This window comes from Bos indicus, chromosome 2, assembly GCF_029378745.1.
Source record: "Bos indicus isolate NIAB-ARS_2022 breed Sahiwal x Tharparkar chromosome 2, NIAB-ARS_B.indTharparkar_mat_pri_1.0, whole genome shotgun sequence".
Classification (NCBI taxonomy): Eukaryota; Metazoa; Chordata; class Mammalia; order Artiodactyla; family Bovidae; genus Bos; species Bos indicus.
The window spans coordinates 67572986-67598841 of NC_091761.1; the positions used below are offsets into that span (position 1 = coordinate 67572986).

Below are 25856 nucleotides of genomic sequence, written 5' to 3' on the forward strand. Positions count from 1 at the left end.
CCACCAGGCTCCTCCGTCCCTGGGATTCTCCAGGCAAGAACACTGGAGCGGGTTGCCATTTCCTTCTCCAATGCATGAAAGTGAAAAGTGAAAGTGAAGTTGCTCAGTCATGTCCGACTCTTCGAGACCCCATGGACTGCAACCCACCAGGCTCCTCCGTCCATGGGATTTTCCAGGCAAGAGTACTGGAATGGGTTGCCATTTCCTTCTCCACATTCTCTTAGGTCAGGGCAAAAGATAAGAATTGCCTATAATTTGAAGCGTATGAAACTAGTGTTAAAAGATTCAAGAGTTGACTCTGGAAAATGAAACATAACAGGATGCAAGTGAGACATACTAAATATTGGCACTAGAATTTGCCAACATCTTAGACATAAGCAGGAAGTTATCTGTTGACAATTTGTCATATGATGTCAATTTGTCATCCATTTGACAGTTATCATCCCTATTAAGCAGAATATTTGAATTATCATCTACCATTTCCCCTTTACAGTCTCTCATTTCCCCTTTACATTCTTTCATTGCCAAAAATTATTTTCCTAAGTAGGGCTTCCAGGGTAATTCAGCTGGTAAAGAATTTGCCTGCCATGCAGGAGACCCTGTTTCGATTCCTATGTTGGGAAGATCCCCTGGAGGAGGGCATGGCAACCCACTCCAGCATTCTTGCCTAGAGAATCCTCATGGACAGAGAAGCCTGGAAGGGTACAGTCCATGGGGTTGCAAAGAGTCAAGACTATTGAGCAACTAAACACAGCACAGCATTTTCCTGAGTAACCTCCTAATCACTCAACTGCTTATAAACAACTTAATGCTGTCAATTACCAAAAAAGGAGAGTTTAAACTTTGGTCTAGTATTCAAGTTATTCTATGATTTGGCACCGCCTTAACTTTTAGAGCAACCACAGGTGTATAGAAATATATTTGAATCTTACAGAACTGTTCTCCTTAACATTTCCATAGTTGTCCAGTTTTGGCTTTAGCTCATTCTGTTCCCTCAGCCTGGAGTTTCTTCCTCTCCACTTTCCCAATCCTATGGAATCACTGTTTGCCCTTAATGACACAATTTAAACTCAGTAATCTTTAAAAGTCTGTATGAACCAATTCCCCCACACTGACTCCTGATGCTCATGGCTAAGCCCTATAATATGTGTTTTTCCTCCTTTGGGTTTTAGAAGTTTGCCTACCTGTCTCTCACATAAATTTGTAATCTCCTTGGAGACAAGGACTACACATTATTTTTTTTTTATATATATAACTCAGGCATACTTACCTAGAGTTCTTTCTAACAACAAATTACAAATTGGGTTTTAAGAGCTTGAGTAATTTATTTTACTTATATGGAACATATATATGTGTTCTCTAGGATATTTTATTAATTCCAACATTTTTCCCAGAAAGCAAGCAACAGTAGAAGGCTACCCCCATCATATCCCAACTTGGTTATAACTATAAATTCTCTTAAACCAGTACAACACATGGGAATTTTTTGAATGATCTAGTTTTCTCATTTAAAATTATCATAAAAATAATTAAAATCAGTGAAGGTGGGATAGCTTTTCAGTAATATTTCAGCTAAAATAGGTGTAACATTCAGTTATATTTCTGTTTTATTCTGATGTTCTTTTTCAATTAAATTGACTGAAAGTTTGTAACAGTCGGCTCTTACAAGTTTGTAGTAGGCATTGTCTTGGATTAAATCAGCCACAGTAGGGTAATTTACATCGCAGTTGTTCTCAAACTCAAAATCTTAATGACTTTTAACTTTAAATGAACTTTAGGTGTTCATTTCTTGCCATATGTCCATCACAATGTGGCTGGGAAGGGGAAGGAATTTATTCCATACTTCTTTATCCAGAAATCCTAGCATCTGGGGCAGCCATCACTGAAGCATTACTGGGGTTGTGGCAGTGGGGAAGAGAAGGTAGAAAATTGAAAATCAGCTCTTAAAGACTCCTGCACTACAATGACACATATTGTGTTTAATCACTTGGTGATGAGTAATATCAATTAATGTTTTGATTAGAATAATTTCTTGGGTCATTTATTGCATACTTCTCATTTTGTCATGATTCCACACCTAACATTTCAACTGTTTTCCTGTTGCTTTTGTGGTGACTTTACCAATTTTGAATTATTTTGTAAATGTATTAAGACCATAGATTTTGAAGAACTGGACAATTGGCTTGCTCTATTAACTGAAAAGTTAACTGGTCAAATAGACATCACTGACTCAACGGACGTAAGTCTGAGCAAACTCTTGGAGATGGTGAAGGGCAGGGAATCCTGGCATGCTGCAGTCCATGGGGTCACAGAGTCAGACACAACTGAGCGACTGAACAACAGCTATTTAGGGGGCTTATTGAAAGAATTGATCAAAGGCATAAAAAATATGATAATTTAATCAATAGTATTAGGATAAATGACATTAGTATTTGTCATATTTTCAGTGTGGTTTAAATCTAGTCACAGCCCTTGATTATTGTCATTTGGATCCAGTTTAGTTTCATCAGTGGGCCCAAGTAGTACCTGGGAGTATTTGCAGCTCTTATATTGCTAAGATAGTGATGAGAGTTTGTGATTGTTATTTGAAACTAATATAATTCAAGGAAAACACTTTGGTAATTTTAAAAGGTTTAGAATATTATTAAAGTACATTTTTATAAAGCCAGCCACTAATTTTTCTCCACAGATAAAAGATATTAGGGACATCCCTTGGTATTGCAGCTTCTAGCAAATGGTATTAAAATTCTAATTCCATATTGCTTGTTCTTTTACATTGAAGCAGATGTCAATTTTATATGGATTTTGAATATCATCCAATCTGTTCTTCAAATATAAATGTAATTACTGGTCAATGGTTTTGGATAATTTATACATCTGCTGAAATCATGGAGTTTTTATTAATTATTTTGACTTAGAGTTTGTTGCCTTCAAAAAGCTGAGAATTTGGAGCAATATTATGTTGGGTTAAATCACCCTTACTTTTGACAATAGTCACATGTGCTTATATAGTCTGGGTGTGGATAATGTGAATTTCTATTTACTTACAAATACTGATAGAAGATTCTGGTACAAAAAGAGGATTCCCTCCACCTAAAAATGATTTTGTGTGTCTATGTCATATACTGTTTGTGAAAGGCAAAGGAGGTAGTATGTGTTTATGTAAAGGTTAACCTTTAGATGACTATAATAAAGTTAATGTTATTTCTCAGTAATGAGATGTTGCTAAAGTCATAAAAAACAACTTCCATCCAGTTTTAAGTTACCTGAGATATAGTTCTCAAACTTTTGCCAAAGTGTGACCCATATGCCTTAATAATAAGCTTATTTCTTATATTCTTATCACTTAAAACTTTCTAAATGAAGTGAAAGCAGTGGATATCACTCTTTTGCTCTCCTCCTAATAGTACTAACACTAATGCTATAACTATTTGTAATACATAGTCAACATAATATAATTATCCTAACAGTCAAAATTTGTGTTAATTTATTCATCAGCTGAAGCATAGCCCTAAAGGTTTTAATTTGATTTAGAATCTGCAATGCCTGCAAAAGTGTAAGATGTTGAACCAAATTATCTTGGATAAAGTCAGCCTTGCTTCTAGTAATGGCTACATGTGTTATATGTTCTACATTCATCTCGTTTCTTCTTCACATCAACTCTCTAAAGTAGGTGTGAGACACCCACATCTTATAAAAGAGAGGATTGAAATTTTGAAAGCTTAAGCAAATTATTAAACTTATCTGGATTTTAAATTTAGGCTGCCTGATTATAAAACACATGTTTAAACATCTATTCCTTCCATCCTCCCCGCCCCCCACTGGCAACAATTCTTATTCTTATCTTGGCATACTCACCTGTAGTATAAACAACAGGTAGTGGTGGATTTAGTCTGAGCCACCAGGGAAACCCTAACTAAATACACTTACTGTTAAATGCTTGCTCACCGGAATCAAAGTAGAATATCAATAAAATATTCTGGTTATTAAGATTGCCTTCATCATTGTGCACATCAAGTATTAAAATCTAGGATCTCTAGACAATTATTTCAGATGTTCTTTTGTTTGCCCTATCTACAATCGTAATGATCCTATAGCATGCTGAAACACACAGGGACTAGGCCGTCTTTCACCTTCTTAGAAGAATGTCAATCTAAATAGCAGTTGACCTTTCCCTGAACAATATTCTACTCCCCCAAACATGTGGATGAAACATAGTTCTGTGATAGTTATATCATCACATAGGCCAACAGTTTGAAATGTTTTGCACTAAAAATATTTTAAACTGAATTATAGGTAATTTTATCCTGAATTATCTCTAGTAAAGACATACATTTAAGTGTGGATAGATATTGTTAAATTTCCACTGATGTTCCTTTGTTGGGATTGCTGTTGTTGCTAATGATGATGTTGATATTATTGAAAGACTTTCAATGTTTTGGAAGAATCTGTAATGTTTTCATATTAAAATTCCTTCCTGAATCCTCAAGCACAAGGTTATTATTACTGCTGCCCTATTTAAGAAGGAATTACCAGGAAAGTTTGGAGCATAAGGAGATGTGTTCCACTTTACAATTTGAAGGAATCTTGTCATTGTTTCTTTTCATCAATAGATCTGTGAGTTGAACTGGATAGAATGAGAGAGATTTTCTAAATATTGTTTCATTTATCATGATTAAATAAATCACCAATTTATTTTTTTTTTTGATAAAAGACCCCAACTTGTAGTTTTTCTTGAAGTTTGCTGTTACCAAAATTGTATCTAGTATGGTTATCCATCTCTTGAAAAAGTGAAAGTCACTCAGTCATATCCGACTCTTTGCGAACCCATGTAGCCTACCAGGCTCCTCTGTCCCTGGAATTCTCCAGGCAAGAGTACTGGAGTGGGTGGCCATTTCCTTCTCCAGGATTAATCTCTTAAGTATGCAAAATAGTAGCTTCCCTAGTAGCTCAGTTGGTAAAGAATCTGCCTGCAATGCAGGAGACCCAGCTTCTATCCCTGGGTAGGGAAGATCCTTGGAGAAGGAAATGAAAACCCACTCCAGTACTCTTGGACAGAGGAGCCTCGCGGGTTACAGTCCTTGAGATCACAACGAATCGGACACTACTGTGTGATTAGTATATATACATATTAGTGTATGCAAAATATTACCTCAAACCTAAATCAACTTTGTACTATAAGAAAAAGATTATTAAGTAGATGAAACATTGTTGTTGAAAATGTGGATTTAGAAGCTTCAATACCTAGTACCATGTAATTTCTAAATCATAACTGGGTATTGATATGATAGGGAAAGAAACAGCCATTAGTAACTGAAAGCAATGAAAAATATGCATTAAATAAAAACAAATTAAAAGGAAATAAGTAATGAAATACTTAGTTATTCAGCTAATATTCTGCAATATGAAAGTGTAAAAAAATGTTTCCTAATATTTTTGGTTTATTTGCATGTTTCCTGATACAGATTTACATTTTTGAAAATAATATCTACTATCAACCTGATATAAAGAGTAGTTCATTGCGACTGACATCTTCTGGAAAAGAAGGAATTATTTTTAATGGAATTGCTGACTGGTTATATGAAGGTGAGTTGAATAGATTTAGCTTCAAAATCATACAAATGACATATTTTTATATAATCTATAAGAAAAATCTGTTCATTCTGGAGCAATACTTAGAACACTATTTCTTCTCCTCATTTCCTTTCAAAATTGCCTTCATGCTTTCATATCTTTGTATTGCTCATATTTTGACTGGTTATGATTTACATGATTCCCTGTTTGAGACATATATATATATATTTATATATATTAATACACATACATATTGTTCAGGTTAAATAGATCTTATGCATGGTATTATTGAGGCATAAAATTTGAGAAAAAGGAAGTCACCAAGAACCAAGAAGCAGTAACCTTAAAAATAATCTGGGATTTCAATTATTTTTCCACTATTAAATGGGGAAACTTATACAGCTTTTCAAGCAATGAAGTGCCAAGATTAGATCTTCCTCATAAATAGATCATTTTAGCTACCGTGTAAGGTGGAATTGAATAGCAAAAAGAACCATTGAACAACCAGAAGTCTTTTCCTATGTTCTATCAAAAGAGAATGAGCAATAGGACTAGGGTTAAAGCAGTAAAAAGGAAAGAAGATTCTAAAATTGATGAGGCAGTCAAATAGGTAGATCTTAATGTTTAAAAGGATGAAATGAGTTGAAGAAGTCAGGAATGATTCTTCGACTTCTGGTTGGATCACTAGTAAATATGGTGGTAGCAGACACAGTGAGCAGACATTCAGAAGGAACAGTGACTCAGCAGAAGAGGAATAATTTAGCGGGAACACTGGTGCTTCTCAATGTGCTGGTATGCTCACTGGGTGACAAAGTAGGATCCTTTACACAGAAGAAATTTTGAATTAACTGGGAGTAAACTTAATGTACAGTGTACTGAATTGACCATTGATCAAGATGATTCAGGCCTCTGTCTTTTAGGGAAAGCTTCATGAAGTTTATGGAATTACATATTTGAGGAAATTGTAAGGAGATAAATCAAAGACCATTATTTGAGAAATAGAGCTACTTTCTTAATTAGAGAATAGAAACCTATATATTGGGGCTGAAACTGAAAAATGTGTTGGGTAAAGGCAGGACCAATGGGTAGCAAAAACTTTCAAGACTACACAGTAGGTCGGACACTTTCCAAAAAACAGGAAAATGGGAAAATTATGGTTTTTGCTATTCAAATTAAAGTTACACCTTTGGTCATATATTCTACATATACTAGGAAATTTCAGATATGCTGTGTGAGTTAATTCTTACAATCCTAGTGTATTATTTACTGAAGAAACCAAGACTCAAGGAGGATAGGTTTCTTGCGCATGACCTCAGCTTCATGAGGGCAGAGCTGGGGCTTGAATGTGTGTCTTCAAAGCCAGTTCTTCATCCTGGGCTACTCTTTCTGTTACAGTGGAAGGCCTTTCAGTGTTCTCCAAAGGATGATATGCATTATGGACACAAGGTGTTAGATTTCTCTGGTCTGTTTCATCAACCAGACTCTGAACTCTACTGTCCATGGACTTACCTCAACTCTTGCTTCATTTCCAAGAGAAGGGACCCTCCCAAGGGAATCTGTATTAAGGTCTGGCAGAGGGATCTAGGCAATTCAGATGCCATTGAGTTTTCCCTCAACATTTTGCCTGCCATCCTCAATCTATGCTTCAAGAGTCCCACATGGACCTTAATAATATAATAATAATAATATAATATAACTTACTATTACTCAGTCAGACACGACTGAGCAATTGAATTATTTTACTTGTCCAATGTGCCATCAGCTCCCAGAATCCAGACCCTCTCTTTTCCCTTCAATATGCTCGTGAAAATATAGTACTTTCTGTTAGGAATGCATGTGACCTTTAATGGGAGCTTCCCAGGTGACTCAGTGGTAAAGAATCTGCCTGCAGTGCAGAAGACACTGGTTTGATCCCTGGGTTGAGAAGATCTCCTGGAGGAGGAAATGGCAACCCACTCTAGTATTCTTGCCTGGAGAATCCCATGGACAGAGGAGCCTGGTGGGCTACAGTCCATGGGGTTGCAAACAGTCAGACACAACTGGCAACTGAGCATGCATGATTTTAATAGTATGTGTGTCTTACTCTAGTGTGGAAATTTTTTTTATTACTTTCCAGAAATCAACTACAATATGAATTAGTGTGTGGGGGAAACCCAGGAAGTAACATGTACCATTTCGACTTACTTTTTTTTTTTAATTGAAATGTACCTTCTATAATTACAGGAAAAAAAAGTTTGGAAGAATCACATTAAAGATAATAAAATATTTTAAGGCAAATTTTAAGTGCATTAATTTTTTAGGACTTAATTTTTTAGGGCCAGGCCAATGTGTGAGTGTAGCTATTGCTTCCAACCACTGTCACTAAAGTAGTCTTTAAAAGTCTTTTAAAAGTGCAATTGTTTCCATGTCTAGTATTATTCAATTCCTAAGGAAAGTAAAAGCAAATAAAATATAATGTGTTTTAAAAAGTTGGTGAAGTTCAGAAGAAAAATAGAACTTTGTGCTAAAAATGAAACATTTTAAATATAATTTACACAACGCACCTCAAATCTTATTCATATAAATTGACATATTTAACAAAATAAAATATCAGATCAATGTTTTGTTTAAAAAGGTAGAGTTCACAGTTGCCAAGTTTACAAATTTGAAAGTTTCTATGAAGTATTGAATCTGTTAAATAGAAACAAAAAATGACTTAAGTTCTATTATTTGAATGTATAGAATAATGGAACTAATATGCCTACATGATTTACAAATATATTTTAGAATCTCATATTTTAAAGTAATCCTTCTTTGAAATTCAATTCAACAGTTATTGAGCACAGATATCTGTCAGGCATTATCTGAGAGCAATATCATGAGGAATATGAGCCTCTATGTTTTGGATATTTCCAACTTAGTGAAGTGAAAGACTGTAAACAGCTATTATATAATGAACCATCTGGAGCATGGTAAATAGAAATAGAACTATTGTTGTTCAGTCACTAAGTCGCATCCAACTCTTTGTGACCCCATGGACTGCAGCACAGCAGGTCTCCCTGTCCCTCACTATATCCCAGAGTTTGCCCAAATTTGTGTCTATTAAATCAGTGATGCTATCCAACCACCTCATCCTCTCCCTCCCTCTTCTTTTGCCTTCAGTCTTTCCCAGCATCAGGGTCTTTTCCAATGAGTCAGGTCTTTGTATTAGGTGGCCAAAGTATTGGAGCTTCAGCTTCAGCATCAGTCCTTTCAATGGATATTCAAGGTTGATTTCCTTAAGGACTGACTGGTTTGATCTCCTTGCTGTGCAAGGCACTCTCAAGAGTCTTCTCCAGCACCACAATTTGAAAACATCAATTCATTGGCTCTCAGCCTTCTTTATGGTCCAACTCTCACATACATACATGACTGCTGGAAAGATTATAGCTTTGACTATACAGACCTTTGTTGGCAAAGTGATGTCTTTGCTTTTTAATATGTTGTCTAGGTATATCATAGCTTTCCTTCCAAGAAGCAAGTGTCTTCTAATAGAACTATATGTCATCATATTAAATATATGCATAAGTAGAGTTAATTCTGATGGGTTGGGGGAATATAGAGGGGTTTTATAGAAGAAAGAGTTTTTGCACTGAACTCTAAGAATGACAAAAATAAAGAAATGAGACTTAAAAAAATTTCAAGATAAACAATATCCTTGTCAACAAACTAGGATTGTTAATTTTTTGTTATTTGGTAAGAACAATGTGAAATGCCTATATTCATTTCACTTGTACCTTTTCATAGACACAGGGAATCACATTTACCCATTAACTGATTCAAAAAATAGTTACTGAGTTTTTACTAAATCCCAGTAAAACTGAACTGTGACAGATAAAAGGAAAATTAATTAGAGATGCAGCCATGGAAGCCAGAGGAAGATATGGTAAACAATGATGCTAAATCCAAGGTCAAAACAGCTAAGGATTCCAAAGTTGCTGTTGGATTTGCTATCAGAATTTGATAAGAGCAAAATCAGCCAATTGGTGGTGCCATAAGCAAGATCTCAGTGGATGGAAGTGTAAATGGGAAGCAAGAGGTTTTGAACATAGACAATACTTTCAAAAAGTTGACAATAAGATACAAACAGTAAGGGGAAAACTCAACCACAAATTACAGGTCAGTAACATCCTCAGGAAATCCTATGTAAATGTATAAACTCAAATGGATAAAATCAGCTTACTTTTCAGAAATGTTAATCTGAACCCTATGATCATATATGAGTTAGTTTTCAGTGAATGCTTTGTGTTTAGGCTATATTTTTAAGTGTTTGTGATATAAAACAACATGTGTTGAAAACTCCATCTGCTCTGCAGTAAGATTTTCTAAATCAGTATAATAGAGACAATGAAATGGAATGGGATGCGATTTGTAAAATTCATTGTTTGTAAATAGTATGATATAATTACAGGAAGTTTAAATCCATGAGTAAAAGTCGCTCTGAGTTGCAATTAAAGAACTGCCTTGTCCAAGAGGACTTTTAAACAAATTCATATTAAAGATTTTTTCATTTATCTCCTTTCTATTTGGTTAGGTTTATTTTTATACCTGAAGGAAGTCACATTACTCTTTGTACTACTTTGCTATTTTGGCATTTTTGTGAGGAGAAACTTTAGGCCTAAGTCACTCTAAAATAAATAAGAGCGGATAGTGTCTAGTTTCTATTGAATAATGCCCTCAAATTGGAGACCTTCTTTTCTTGGAAAGTACTTGTGTATACATACTTCATTCTTGCCTGGAGAATCCCAGGGACCAGGAGCCTGGTGGGCTGCAGTCCATGGGGTCACACAGAGTCCGACACGACTGAAGCGACTTAGCAGCAGCAGCAGCAGCAGCAGCAGCAGCATACATACTTCAGCACCCAGGACAGTACCTGTTTCTTAGAAACCCTGAGTGTTGATTTTGGGCAACACACTATCTCTCTGTACCTACAAGTCTCATAAGACTTAAGGTTAAACACTCAATTGTCATTTAGCATGTTTTTTCTTCAGTGTGTTATGTGGATGACTCAGGTCTCTTCATCTGAATTTTAAGTTATTAAGTAAATCAGTGTCAGGATCACTACTGGAAAAAATAAAAAGTCACTATCAAAATAGTATTCAGCTTTATCTATGAAGGAGCCATTTAAAAATGACAAGGAATATCTAACCTGGGACTAGTAATAATTCAGCCATTAAAATCTGAAGAGGTGTGGCAGCTGTTACTAGGACCTAGAAGGAGGGAAATGCGTGATTTTCACAGTTCTAGAAGCAGTAAGCTTTGGTTGAGGAACAGAGCCAGACCTACATGACTTCATGGGTGGGAACCAAAGGAATAAATGCCATGTACTAACTTCTTTTCTCTTTATTTGATTTGCCTGGTTTCATATTGGCCATACTTAGACTAGACACCATGGGAATATTCTTTTCCAGTGAAAAGGTTGTGGTGTCAAAATAAGAGCATGCAAAGTCCCATCTGGTACTGTTTCATTGTAGAGTAATATTAGTCCAGTAATATTCCTGTATGAAATTGATAGCTACAGACAAATACTTGTGTTCTTCATAGAAGATTTGGGGGTAAATGCCCCTATTAAGAAAAAAAAACTTATCATAAGACTTTAATTGGTAATCAAAACACCTTCAACTATTCATTCTTTTTCCCCTTTATCTTCTGCCAGCATTTAGAATAGACAGGCTATTTACCTGGTGCATCAAACCAAGACTTTATTCCTGATGAATCTTATTCCTTTGCTTCCTCTTCTTAATTAGGTTGCAACCATTTTAGTTTTCCATTAAAATGGAAATTGCAGTATGGAAATGTAGAATTGGAAAATTAGATGGAATTATACCAGAGAATACTTGTGAATCTGCTAAATTCCAAATAGATTCTTCCTTGTACTTTTTTTTTTTTAATAGTAAAGGCACATTATCTTCCTGGCAATGAGATTAAATCCTTGGACCCAGCACAGTGACTATTTTTTCTGTCAGTTTTTTTGCCCCCAGTCATACTGAGCCCAGAATGGTCAGAGAGAAATTTCAGTTTTCAATTCAGAGGAACAGAATTATGGCTTTGTTCCTTGTTGATGCAATCCTCCTTTGGGCATGAGGATTTCTAAACCCACCAAGCATATTATCATGAAAATAAGAAACAGAATGTGCCCAATGGATTACTGGTGTGATAGTGAAAGAGAACATTACACTTTTACCGCTTAACCTAGACCTATGCTTCCTAGTAATTCAGGAGGAACACAGAGCCTCCTCTGCTGTGGGTGTACTCAAGTGGACATTAACTAGGACACTAATATCTGTAGGATAACATCCCAACTTCAGGAATATTTTCAAACAAATAGTGCCAAAATTGAGATAGGGCCGGCTGTTTTACTCTTCTGTCAAGCCAGGTATGTACAGCTAATGAGGGACATGATGAAATCAGTGAATCCCATTTGAGCCCATTGCCCCTCTTTTTGCTATAAATAGTTACTGTTTGGAGGTGGCATAGTGTGAGTTATTGTGGCAATGGATAAGTTATTCTGTAAACCCATGAAGAGCGGAACTGATAGGACTAAAGGCAGCAAATGCACAACCATACCTAGACCATGTGTCTATCTCTGTAATAGCAGTGCTACCCCTTCTTCATGGGAGAGTTTCCATGTAGTCCACCTGTCATCAGGTAGTCAACTGGGTCTTCTGGTAAATAATGGCATGTGAAGAGTTTATTAATGATCACTATTATTGACAGGTCATGGTGGCGCACTGACATGCACTTGGTCGCCATACTGTGATTGGATCATTAAGAACCTCTTCTGCTATGGATATGCTCTGATCGACATTAAGCTGGACACTAGTATCTTCAAATGTTTATATTTTTACACCTTCTGACAAGTCCATACACTTACCTTTCCCTAGACTTCCTGTCACTAATTCTGTAATTTTACTTTTCTCTATCCCTGACCAGGTGGACTCTTTTATTAGTTCCTGTGCAGAAGTCTGGATGGCCCCATGCTTTAATCCAAGTCTCCTTCCACAAGAAGTGGAAAATATATATCTTGTTCAAAAGCCTTCCAGCTGGGGGAGTTTATGTTTGTTATAGTCTTTTAATATCACTCCTGAATCAGATTATAGTACAGTGAAGTGAAAGTTTCTCAGTCGTGTCTGACTCTTTGCAACCCCATGGACTTCTCTAAGCCAGAGTACTGGAGTGGGTAGCCTTTCTCTTCTCCAGGGGATCTTCCCAACCCAGGGATCGAACCCAGGCCTCCTGCATTGCAGGCAAATTCTATACCAGCTGTGCTACAAGGGAAGCAGAGCCTGTCTAATTCCAATGTGCTGAAGTACATCATGCAAACCTGCCCATAAACCAGGCTTGCATTTATTCCTCCTCTGCCAGTTTATGTTAGAAAACACACCCTGAGGCACAGATGTGAAATAGAAGAAAGAGGATAAAGTAGAGGATGCCTGTATATAGAGTTCACCTATATGTTCTGATCTAGTTCTATATAAACCCCTTCTATCTTATAGTGGAATATAGCTGTATATGTTTAGTTTTGTGGTCACTGAATCAGATAGAAATCAGTTCATAACTGGTAGTTTGGTTGCATCGTCACTTGGCATCCCATGGTCAGGGTTACCATAGCTCAATAGAGAGCTGCCTTTGAATTGGGGAATATTTATCAGCACAGGAGAAAATGGCCTTTCTGTAAACCGTGTAATGCCTGTGGTTCAATGGTCATATGGTAATTGTCAGGAGTTGCACACAAAATCAGTTTGCCATGGATGCTTATATCACCATCATATCTCTGGGTCACAAGGTGAAGATGGTAGGGAAGGTTGTACCATGGCCCTGATATGGTACACAACCTTCTCCTGCTCAGGTTCTACTCAGAACTGGCAGCTTTACAGGTTTAAGTGAAGTGAAAGTTGGTCAGTCATGTCTGCCTCTTTGTGACCCCATGGATTGTAGCTGCCAGGCTCCTCTGTCCATGAAATTCTCCAGGGAAAAATACTGGAATGTATCGCCATTTCCTTCTCTGGGGACCTTCCTGAACCAGGGATTGAACCTGGGTCTCCTGCATTGCAGGCAGATTCTTTACCATCTGAGTCACCAGGGAACCTGGGAGCAAAACCGGCCAACATGTGTGAATATGGTTTATGTTCTTCAAAATCCTGAGTCCAGGACCTCTACACATTTTTTTAAAATTTTTAAAATTATGCAAATATGATGACACATTTACAGAAGAAAATACAGAACAAGGTTATATAGTTCCACTATATATAGCAATTAATTTTAAGTCAATAAACTAAGATTTTTAGTTGGAGTTTCAATATCAAGCTCTCAAAAATTAATAGAATGAAAGACAGAAAAGTAGAAGGATATAATAGATGTGAAAAAGCACTATGAACTAATTCAACATACTTAAGGTTTATATAATTTTCACACAATAGCAGCATACAAAATCTATTCAAGTTCCCATAGACTAAACCAAGGGACAGTGGAACATATCCAGGAACATAAAACAAGATGCAAAAATTTCATGGTCTAAAGATATTGAAATCGTACAGAGTCTGTTCTCTTATCACTGTGGAATTATGTTAGAAATTAAGTGTAGGCCCTCTAAACTTTTAAAGAAATACAATCCAAATAAATCTTCTCTCACTTGATAAGAGATATCCTACTCTTCCCTAGGGATGCCAACTCATAGGCTTTACAGGAATTCATTTTATACTCTGCCTTTATGCAGAGCAGGTCTAGCTCCCTTGGATAGAGGTTGCCTCAGTCAGCAAGAAGATTTGTGGAAATTTTGAGGTTCAAAATCTTTAGCCAACATTCCATTGTAAAACTGGTTATTCATGAGACTGGTCCAAAAAGCATTGAGTGTGCTGCACACATCTACCTAAGCATTCTTATACTGTGTCAACTCCAAATACTTCCCCAGTACTGCTCTCAGCTCTAAAACCCATAGTTTGTGATTCAGCTCTGCAGTACAACTTAGACCTCAGCCACATCTGCCCTTCCATCAGATGTGGGACCTCTCACCACAGAAGAGAGGAATACCAAAGTTGTTATGGCTACCTTTTGTGTTTTCCTGATTTAGTGGTCATGATTTCAATTTCTGTTTATCTCTATGTAATCCCTCTGAGGTCTCGTAAAAACTCACAGTCTTTACAGTTGCCCTTGCTGCAACAGCTGAGTGTCACAACCACTTGTCCTTCCAACACTTTTCCTCTCTAGCTGCATTTCATCCTATGTCATCACCAGTGACAATTGATTATTTGTGATTCCAAACCTCACTATGGACTATCTATGCTCCAGTTCCCCCAAGAAATTTTATTATCACATGAAAGATATACATATAGATAGACAGATATAGATTAACATCAACATATAGATGTAGATAGATACAGATACATCTCCAACCTAGTCTCAGAATCTAAATTTGAAGCTCTCTTTTCTGGGTCTTAAAAGGAAAAGAGTTAGCATATTCAATAATTTGAAAGGGGTTTATTTACAAAAAGATAAATAGCAGAACTATAATCTAGACTAATAGCAGCCAGGCAATGATGACCTCTATGGTAACAGAAGTGAGCCATTATCAGATACAAAAGGAGAAAATTGTGTAGATGAGGCTGCATTGATGGGAGAGTAGCATCATTTAACATACACAGCAAGTCTTGGGTGATATTACAGGTCATAGTCAAGGGAATGCATATAGCCATTTCACTCGTCTTCTTATAATGTCTTGCCAAAGGACCAGAATGGCCATACTCTAGAGTGCATGGGAGCTCTTTGGATAGAGTTCATACAAGTTAATTTCCTGGGCCAGAAATCAGATATATTAATGTGGATAGTGGATCTTGGGTCACACAAAAGGTATGTAGTATATTTTTATTTCCTTAGAGTTTAAAATAGTTTAATCTGCAGGGTATTCAACTAGTTTGATGATAAGAGGATGGAAATGTGACTGAATGCAAATATGAATGATGACACAGATATGATTAGTGTCATATTTCAGTCTTCAACTACTCTTCTCCTCTTCTTATTCCTTTTACTTCCATTGTACTTTCACCTCTGTTCAAATTGCTGGCAATCCACAAAATCCTAACTTCACTGCTTTCTTCTTTCCTTCCTTTGCCTCTGGTTTTCCTGAGACTGAAAGGGTAACCTGAAAATAGAGAATTCTCCATGAAATTGAATCAAGTCCACCACACTGTGTAGAAAATATTTATGTACAATGGAGATTTCAAGGACAGACATTTGTGGGTCAATGAGCCCACATCTACAGTTGGTTTCAAACTAACACTCATTTATTCTAGAGGAACTTCTGCATTCTCACATCGCCCACTGGTGGTCACCAGATGGAGAAAGGCTCGCCTTCCTAATGATAAATGATTCCTTGGTGCCTAACATGGTTATCCCTCGGTTTACTGGAGCTTTGTATCCCAAAGGAAAGCAGTATCCATATCCTAAGGTAAGTCCTGTGGGAATGCTAGTTTGTTCCCCTTCTCTCTGCACCAGTGAGTTGATCAATAGTATTCTTGGTTCAGAAACAAGTTGTCTTGGGAGAATTAAAGAAACCCCCTTACTTGTCGACAGACTTACAATTTTAAGAGCACGCGATAGTCTATCCACTGTGTTTGCATAGGCACAGGTGAAGATGATTCAAGATTGCAGGAGCTTCTGCTTCATTTCTTTCCCTTTGATGCTCTCAGTCTTTATCTCTCACTTTCACAGTTAAAAAGAGAGTGAGAAAACATAAGTCAGCACTGATGCCAGGGCAAAGGTTTCTCCAAGGTATATTCTGTGAGTTGTTTATCACAGTCAAATAAGCTGGGAATTCTCAGTTAATAAAAACATCTAGTTTTTTTCAGATGATTTCTCAGAGCAGTTAATATACTGTATGCTAATGTGTATTATAAATCTCATAAAAAGTAGACTAAGCATAAAGGATCTCCAGTAAGGAATAGACTAAACATAAAGAATCACCAATAAAGAATAGACTAAGCCTAGAGAATTTATTAGTGTTAATATTAACATCAGTATTCTTTTGGCAGAGCATACTCTGGAACATACTTTATAAAATGCTGGGCAGAGCCATAGTCAGGCATAGCTGGAATAGCTGGAATTGTTGTATTGTGTGAAATGAATATGGAACTCTTGCCCAGATAGCAAAACTATTTTTTCTATGAGTAGCACAATTTCTCTTATTCCTAATGCTAAGTCCACAGGCCCTGACTCCACCAATCCATTCTTGCCATATCCTCTGTGAAAACAAACTGATACTGAAGAACAAATAATGGATATCTTTTTAAGGAGTGATAGTGAGTTCTCATGATGAAAATTTATTATAAGTATTTTTCTTCAAAAGTGTTTAAATATTTTAATGTGATGAAAAGTTGCTCAGTCGTGTCCGACTCCTTGCTACTTCATGGACTGTAGCCTACCAGGCTCCTCCGTCCATGGGATTTTCCAGGCAAGAATATGGAGTGGGTTGCCATTTCCATCTCCAACCTTTGCATCTTTCATGAAACTAGAAAGAAGTCATATTCAGCATGGAGGTTTAGAAAAATCCCGCTCTTCTTCTGATACCCTGAAGTCAGCCTTGGTCAACCACAGAGTATATGCTCAGTAACAAGGTCATAAATCAATTTGCCTTTTGAGTCTCTTGGTATATTTTTATTCAGCAAAGCTACTTTTAAGTGTTGGGTAAGGCCTCTGAAAGCAGGCTGCAGAAACATCTGGAGTGTATTGGCTTTTCTCTTATATGTCATTTTTAATTAATCTCATTCTTGCTTTAAAGCTAATTTTCCCCATGTTTACAAAAAAAAAAAGAAAAAGTGAGGTAGCCCTAGACATTAGTCATGTAAAGAAGTCTTATAGAAAACTTTTAAATTCCAGTTTACACATTTTAACTCTTAAGGAGGTAAGAGGTGGCTGTTGATTTTATTTAGAAGCTGTTTTTAAGCCATTTCTTTAGTGAGTTGTACTTTGTGTTTACAAAGTACAATAGATTGTACCTTTAAATGTATGCATTACCTTAACTGCTATGCAGAGTACTGGAAAAATTATGCATCACATGCATTCTTTACTTCTGCAATGAAGGTGTGGACGGTAGGAAGGGGAGGTGACTGCTGATATTCCTGTCATCCACAAGACTCCTGGGGACAGGAGGAAGGAAAGGAGTGAATATTAAGAGGGATGAGAAGACTATTTGCTCATGGAGAGTCTGTGCTTTCTCTCTCCCCATCCCATCTTCCTTCCGGTAGGCTGTAATATCAGTGTGACTGACTGGCAGCTATGGAAGGCAGCAGGATTGAGAAGAAGCTGATTCCACCATTCTGAAATATCATTTTTAGGCCATTTTCTGGGCATAGATCTGAAAACACATATACTCAACGCTCCTCAGGAAAATATGGCAGTTTGACCTAGCAACAAAATAATTATATCTCCCAAGACGTTTTTATGGTACTTCATGTAAAATCTTTATGTCTTCTCCAGTTGTGGATTTACCCATATTTTATGGATGACAGCTTATGCCAGTATAACATACCTGCACCTTTATTTTTACCAGAAAAAAAGTGAAAAGACTTCTGAAATAGATTCTCATCCCATTGGATTTACTTATAATGAAAGTTCACCTGACCATGTAAATACAAAATGAATAATAGGTCTTTGTTGTGGAAACAACATGTCAATAGGCAGGACAGTCACTCAGGATGTTCAGTGTGCACTACATGAAGGGCATAAAGTCAAATCTGGGGAAGGGGCCACTTTCTATAATTAATTTCCCAAGAGAAGTGGGGATTTTAGGATTCACAGAAAAGCCATATGTCATAGCTGCATCGTCAAGTTGCCTTCTCTGTTACAGACTTGGTGCTTGAACTTGGACACTCCTAGGCCTTAAAATTTTATTGTCTGTGGCAAACAAATGGAAATATAAAAACATTTGAGAAAATCTAAATAAGTTAGCAGTAAAGCAGAAGATTCTGTGTTGACAAACCTAGACCATGTATTGTTATTTATGCTATCATTTAATTAATATTTTTTAATAGTAAGTAGGCATAAAATAAAAATAATGTTTATGTATTAATTGGGTAAATCATGTATGCTAATAATATGCTATATATTTTCATAGAGACATTTCACTTTTTTTCTTTATTTGGCCCTCTTCACAATTGCCTCTGGTTTACAAATGGGCAAAATAAGGCTCTAAAAGGCTATGTCCTTTTATAAAAGTCATAGTTATTTTGAGAACAGAGAAATAACTCAAATTTATTGATTCTGTCTCTCTCTCTGTAAAACTACCAGAGGTTAACTTGTATCTCAGAAGATGTAGCTAGAATCAAAATATCTCCTTGTCAAGTTAACTAATAGATGTGGAGCTCTGGTGGCTCCATTAAGTACAAATGACTCAGCTCTGTATGAGTAACTTTCATAGACAGCATCAAACATGTTACGTGTGCGTGCTCAGTCGCTCTGGTTCTGTCCAACTGTATGTGACCCAGCAGACTGTAGCCCAACAGGCTCCTCTGCCCTTGGGATTCTACAGACAAGAATACTGGAATGAGTTGCCATACCCTCCTCCAGGGGATCTTCCCGACCCAGGGATCAAATCCACATCTCCTGTCTTACAGTGGATTATTTACCACTGAGCCACCAGAGAAGCCCCACATATGCTATATATGTAATAAACGATATATCTCCAGGGGATCAACCTGTGCTTCTTGCATCTCCTGCATTGGCAGGCAGATTCTTGACCACTAGCACCACCTGGGAAGCCTCATATCTAATGCATGATGTGTGTTACATAATAAAGGTCCTGAGTGTATTCATAACTACCGTTGCTGCTGCTGCTGCTAAGTCGCTTCAGTCATGTCCAACTCTGTGAGACCCCATAGACGGCAGCCCACAAGGCTCCCCCATCCCTGGGATTCTCTAGGCAAGAATACTGGAGTGGGTTGACATTTCCTTCTCCAATGCATGAAAGTGAAAAGTCAAAGTGAAGTCGTTCAGTCGTGTCCGACTCTTAGCGACCCATGGACTGCAGCCTACCAGGCTCCTCCGTCCATGGGATTTTCCAGGCAAGAGTACTGGAGTGGGGTGCCATTGCCTTCTCCATAACTACCGTTAAGGAGTATTAAAAATAAAGACAAGACATATAGTGGCCAAAGAGAAAGAGTTCCAAGTCCTCAGGTGGTTGTCACTAGAAATATCTGCAGATACTTAAGGCAACAGAGCTCGAAGAAACTAGTTTTGGGTTTTCATCCTGTTCTCAGAATAAACTTCAGTATCATTTTGAGTCTATTACTGGAATTTTCAAAATCTCATTATTTTCTACTCTGGTTTAAAAAAGAAATGTTTGTTAATTTTTCCACTAACAAATATGTTATTTTGATTTGCTTTTACTTATGCAATAAACTTTCAAAAAGTTGTCCTTTAGACTTTTCAGTAACGCATAGAATTCACACTAAATTGTGCTTCAAATTAAACTAGATTAAAATGAGTGCAGCAAATACCCAATGTGGTCAGATTTCTAATGAAATACTTACACTAAACAAATATATTTGTATTTTACTTAATTCAGCATGATTCAGAACTCATAAAATACCCTATCATTAGCAATTCAGCACAAAAAAGATACACAATTATATCTTAATAACCTCAGGTTAATCTTCTTAATTAAAACATTATCTCGTTTAATGACAATTTGGTTGCCAGTAAAATAAGGTTAATTATTATTGAGGCTTGTGTTTCAGAATCATAGAGGGAGGATTCTGTGGATTTTCAGTCTTTGTAGCAAATTAACTATAAAAGCCCAATAGATGAATCCTCTAATTTGCAAACTATTGAAGCAATTCAAATATTAAAAGGTACAAGTGAATTTGCAATGTGCACTTAATTTCAAAACTCCATGGAAAGAAATCAAATTGAGATTATAGAATTCTAAACAGCTGAATTTTAGAAACAGCTTAATGTTTGGTTTTGGCCACATGGAAGCTAACTGGAATACCAGTTATCCTTACAGTCTTATAGATCAGAAAAAAAAAAAAAAACTGCCTTAATATATGGTAATTACCATGTATATTTTCAACAAAGTATGTCATAGAATTATGCATCATTGATGAGTTCACAAAAACTGATCAGATTTAATGTAATTTGTCATTGTCTTTAATCAGTTTACTGAAAGATTAAAAAATATAAACAGAGTAAAAAAAACTAGAAAAATCAGTGTCTAACCATTATATTTAATTCATGAGTTAGTTATTTAAGTAAATGTATACTATTTTGGGCACCTTTGTAAATCATCATTTTTGTTAGTCCATATAACAAAAGTATGAGATGGTTGTTTTCCACAGAAACAAAATCTATTTTGACTCAAAACTTCTGTGACATATTCTCAGAAAAACATTGTCTCATTTTTGATAATCAAATAAAATAATACTTCAGAATCTTTCATGTCCTATCCAATGTCCATATCCAGTAAATAACAGTCAAAATTTGAACCCAGACTTCTCTGATTTGTAAACTGAACCAGTTCTCAAAATGTAGCCCTTTTACTAGCAGTATCAGCCACATCTGGGAAATTATTTGAAGTGCAAATTCTCACATCCCATCCAGACATTAGAAATGCTGCAGGTGGAGCTCAGCAATCATAGGTTTAATAAGCTTTCCAGGACCTCTGGATGATTTTCATGAAAGTTCACCTTTAATAACCGCTGAGCAGGAATATGTATCTATATGTAGATATGCACATATTAATATATAAGTATTTTGTTAACATTTGCATACTAATTATAATTATCCAGAAATCTTGTTAAAGGCCAGGTTCTTAGATCCACACCCCAAGATTCTTATTCTGAGTATGAATATAGGTCCAGTTGGGGCCATGAATTTGTGTTTATAAAATTCTCATTTATTCTGCTGGCTAATGAACAGCATTTTGAATGACATTGCAAAATACTGTGTCCCCACCCTAAATTTTAGCATATTTGATCAAGCTAAAGAAATGATTAGACTCAAAAAATACAGAGAAAGACCAATACTTTCAGGGCAGAACATGGCAGTTTAATTAAAACAAAAGTGATGTGAAAAAGTTACTAAGGGAGGAAGAAGGGTATATTGCTCAAGACAGAGGAACCTAGGCACTGGAGCGTTTCAGAATAAAAAGCTTTACAAAATTTGGCACCAGAGGCTTCTCTGTGAGGCAAGTTCATTGCTTATTTTCCAGGAAGGCCTTTATCATATGAACCATTTTCATAATCTCTGTTTATGGTCACCACATTTCTAAAATGAAAGCTTTTCCAGACTCCTTTCTTTGGATCAAACTCCTGACTTGTGTGTAATACACTTCCACAGATGTACTAGTCAGTTTTTTTTAATGAAGACTGTCTTTTTTCAGAGCAGTTTAAGATTCACAACAAACTTGAGGGGAAGGAAGATATTTGTGCCCTATATAACCCCTTTTGCCACTCAACATCCCCCACTAGTGGGTTTGATACAACTGATGAAACCCCATTGACACATTGTAATCACCCGAAGTCCAGAGTTTGCATTATGGTTCAACCTTGGTTCATGTATTCTATGAATTTGGACAGATGTGTAATGAAAGATACAGAGTATTTTTCTCTGCTCTACAAATCCTGTTTCTTCATCTATTCATCCCTCCTCCCTCCCCTCCATGCTCCTTATTTTTAATAAGTTAACAAGATATTCTTGAGGAGCTATTACTGATTGTTGGTGGAACACATCATGTTGCTTCTGGTCCTAATTTAATTCTGGATTTTGTTAGTACCAATTCCTTGAATGTGAATCTTCATTATCTTTAAATCAGCGCTATTATTCTCCTTTGGTTTTTACCAGGTCTTTTAATTCAGCTCACTTTTAATTTCCTTGTCCTTTGTATATCTCACGTGGTCTTCTCTTCACAAAGCAGCTAGACCACAATGATGGTGATGTGTTTTTTAGAAACACATTGAGCTACAAGTAGTCAGTTGATTCTATTATTTATTCACACAAACATTCTTTCATTCATTCATCCAACGTACTTGCGATACGTTGATTTAAGTTCCCAGGTCTGCTCCCTAAAAGTTCACAGTATATTTTAAAAACTTAGATGATGATTGCCTAGGAATGAACTGAAGCATAACTAGAGCAGTTAAGAGCATCCTGGGGTTAAATACTGGCTCCCTTAGTTATTGGATGCTTCCCCTTGAACAATTTCCTTAGCTTCTCCATCTGGGAAATGGTTTTAAATAGATCTTAGGACTGTAGTAGGAACATACAATAAGATAATGCATGTGATGCTTTAACACACACGAGGAGCCAGAAACATACTAACTGCTATACAGCCTAGTTACTATTTCACAAATTTTGGTTTGATAGACTCAAATTACAGTTTCTTACCACTGTCTTTCTAGTCTTCAAGCTAGGTGCATAGTGAGGGCAATCTGCTCCATACTACATCCTAAGGGAATTTATACCTCATTTTAGTATTCGTTATAATTTAAAAGAAAGCCTGTGATGACTAATGCATGGAGTAGATTAGGTATTGTGGAATTTTAAGCACCAGGATTTGGTATGTTTTCTTTTTCTTTCTTCTCCCTCTTCTTACTTTTAAATTAACCAAGCTCTCTTCCCTTTGCATTTCATATCCTATAGTGTGAGTTGTTTTGTAAAGCCAGCCATTCTAGTGTCATTCTAGGGGAAGAACACAGTAGTTCTGCCTAATGAATAAAGTCATCATGATTTTCTATCACCTTTAATTGTCTGACTAAAATGCTCGAGAAGCAGCAATCTACAAAAACAATTGAAAGCAATCAAGTTGTTGAATTTAAAATCATTTCTACTCCAGAGAAATTAAACATTTTTCCCATTCTAACACAAAATTGCAAAAGAATCAAAATGCATTTTCTTTCTTTCTCAATATATTCCAATGCTTAATATATTTGCATTGCAACTTTCATTTTCTCAAAGGCAGGTCAAGTGAACCCAACAATCAAATTATATGTTGTAAACCTATATGGACCAACTCATACTTTGGAACTCATGCCACCAGATAGCTTTAAATCAAGGTATGTAATTTCAATTTCACTTTTACCAGAAAATAGATCTATTAACTCCAATGATCATTTTGTTGCCATTTGGAGAGAGATGTGATCAGCTCAACAAATTCACTTGAAAATAAAACTGAGGTTGCCTCCATTAGTGTAAGAATGAACTCATTCTGAATCTCTTCTTGTTCCCAGGAAGAATTTAGAGTTTTAAGGTGATTACCAGCACCACAAAATGACTAAATATACTGATAGCAAGAATTAGATCTTCAGCAGGAGACATGTGTGAGAGAGATGGGGGCAAAGGATAATTTTCTACTGAATTTTCTTCCTGAAAATAACTGCTCCATATTTTTAAATGTCTCTCCTTAAAAGAGTACCATCTTCCTAAAATGTGTGTGCTATTCCAACTTTTTCCCTCTTAACTTGCCAATGATTCCCTAGCTTTATTCTCCAGGCAGAAAAATTTAATGCGATTTTGCTTTAAATAGCCTACGTAAAAATCCCATTTATTTAAGCCCTAGTACAGAGAAGCCAGTGGCACCCCACTCCAGTACGCTTACCTGGAAAATCCCATGGATGGAGGAGCCTGGTGGGCTGTAGCCCATGGGATCGCTAAGAGTCGGACACGACTGAGTGACTTCACTTTCATGCATTGGAGAAGGGAATGGCAACCCACTCCAGTGTTCTTGCCTGGAGAATCCCAGGGAAGGGGGAGCCTGGTGGGCTGCCGTCTATGGGGTCGCACAGAATCGGACATGACTGAAGCGACTTAGCAGCAGCAGCAGCACCTGCAGAAGGGACAAAAGAAATACATCATATGGATCAAAAGCATCATTTTAATATTAGTAAAATCTCCAATATTTTAGTATTAGTAAAATCTCCAATAACTGAACAGCTAATAAAATAATCATGTGGATTGTGAAATCCACAGTGATCTCAAACTTGTAAATTGACTTTTCAAATTTTTAACCTGGTGAAAATTTACAACATCCCTGGAGATTTTACACTACAAGTGAGTGAAGTCGCTCAGTCATGTCTGACTGTTTGTGACCCCATGGACTGTAGCCTACCAGGCTCCTCCATCCATGGGATTTTCCAGGCAAGAGTACTGGAGTGGGATGCCATTTTCTTCTCCAGGGGATCTTCCCAACCATATAATTTACACTATATTGAATGATATAACTAAGCTTATAGTTTGTTTTTTTAATATCAAAAATAATTACAGGGTGACTAATTGAAGTTGAAATACCACTTAGTGTTCCATTGACATATTTGGGAAATTTTCATCATATTTGGGGTTTTCACAGATAGTGCAGCCTTCAGTCTGTGGACATTTTTCCTGCTTGAAGAGTTGTTAAAAATATACGTAATGCTTCCACTGGAAAGGCCTCCATTAACCATCTAGTATCGACTTTTCCTATTATTGATGGAAAAGATGAAGTCCAAAGTAAAAGTATGCTTGACGTAGAATCTTAAGATTAGTTGGCAGGAGAGATAGAAAGTGAAATAAAACATCTTTCAAGTTATAGAGCATTTCATCTAGATTGTGATAAAATACTTTTATCACAAAATTGACATATAGAATACAGTATAGGTTGACCAAATCAGATGAAACTTCAACTTCTGAACTCGGTTTACCAGCAGTGAAAGTTTTACACACAAATGAAGCGATTATGAAAATTATTGATATGTTTTGTGATCTATACTTTCTCTGATTTGTTTAGCACTCTGAACTAACAGAAAGGGCACTGGATTGGAGTGTCTGAGTTATATCTCTACTACCACTTTACTATATGACCTTGGATAAGTCACTTTATCTCTCTCTGGGACTGAATGCCCTCATCTTAAAATAATAATTTCTAATTTTCATTAATTTTTAAAATCTTTAAAATGGAAGTCAATTTTATAATGTCCAGATTTCTTTCTTGATACTATTACTTAAGAGCCTCTCTAATGAATTCACCAGATAGGACATAGTAGTGTCATCAAATACAAAAATTTCTAAAGGTGGAATCAGTTGTCACTATTAGAGTATTAGTTAAGCACATTTCTCTTTAATATTTGAGGTAAAATGTGATCAAGTTAGGTACCCATTGCAAAAAGATATTGCATATCTTTAAATGTTGGGAATCCAATATATAGAAATATAGAATGATATACTAGATCCCTCTAAGAATGAAGAAGCATCCTGTGAAGGAAAAGTTCTTAAGTGTAATTCAGGTATGTTGTTCTGGCAAT

At 36.4% G+C, this 25856-nt stretch overlaps 1 protein-coding gene across 2 annotated transcripts in view; it reads left to right on the forward strand.

The window, feature by feature from the left end:
- Positions 1-25856, forward strand: part of DPP10 (dipeptidyl peptidase like 10) — an 800949-nt gene that overhangs the window by 658303 nt on the left and 116790 nt on the right. For both annotated transcript variants that reach the window (XM_070768724.1, XM_070768732.1), the window contains exons 8-10: positions 5466-5586; positions 15882-16036; positions 23539-23636. In XM_070768724.1, coding sequence (XP_070624825.1) covers positions 5466-5586; positions 15882-16036; positions 23539-23636 — 374 coding nt within the window. The remainder of the gene's footprint in view (positions 1-5465; positions 5587-15881; positions 16037-23538; positions 23637-25856) is intronic.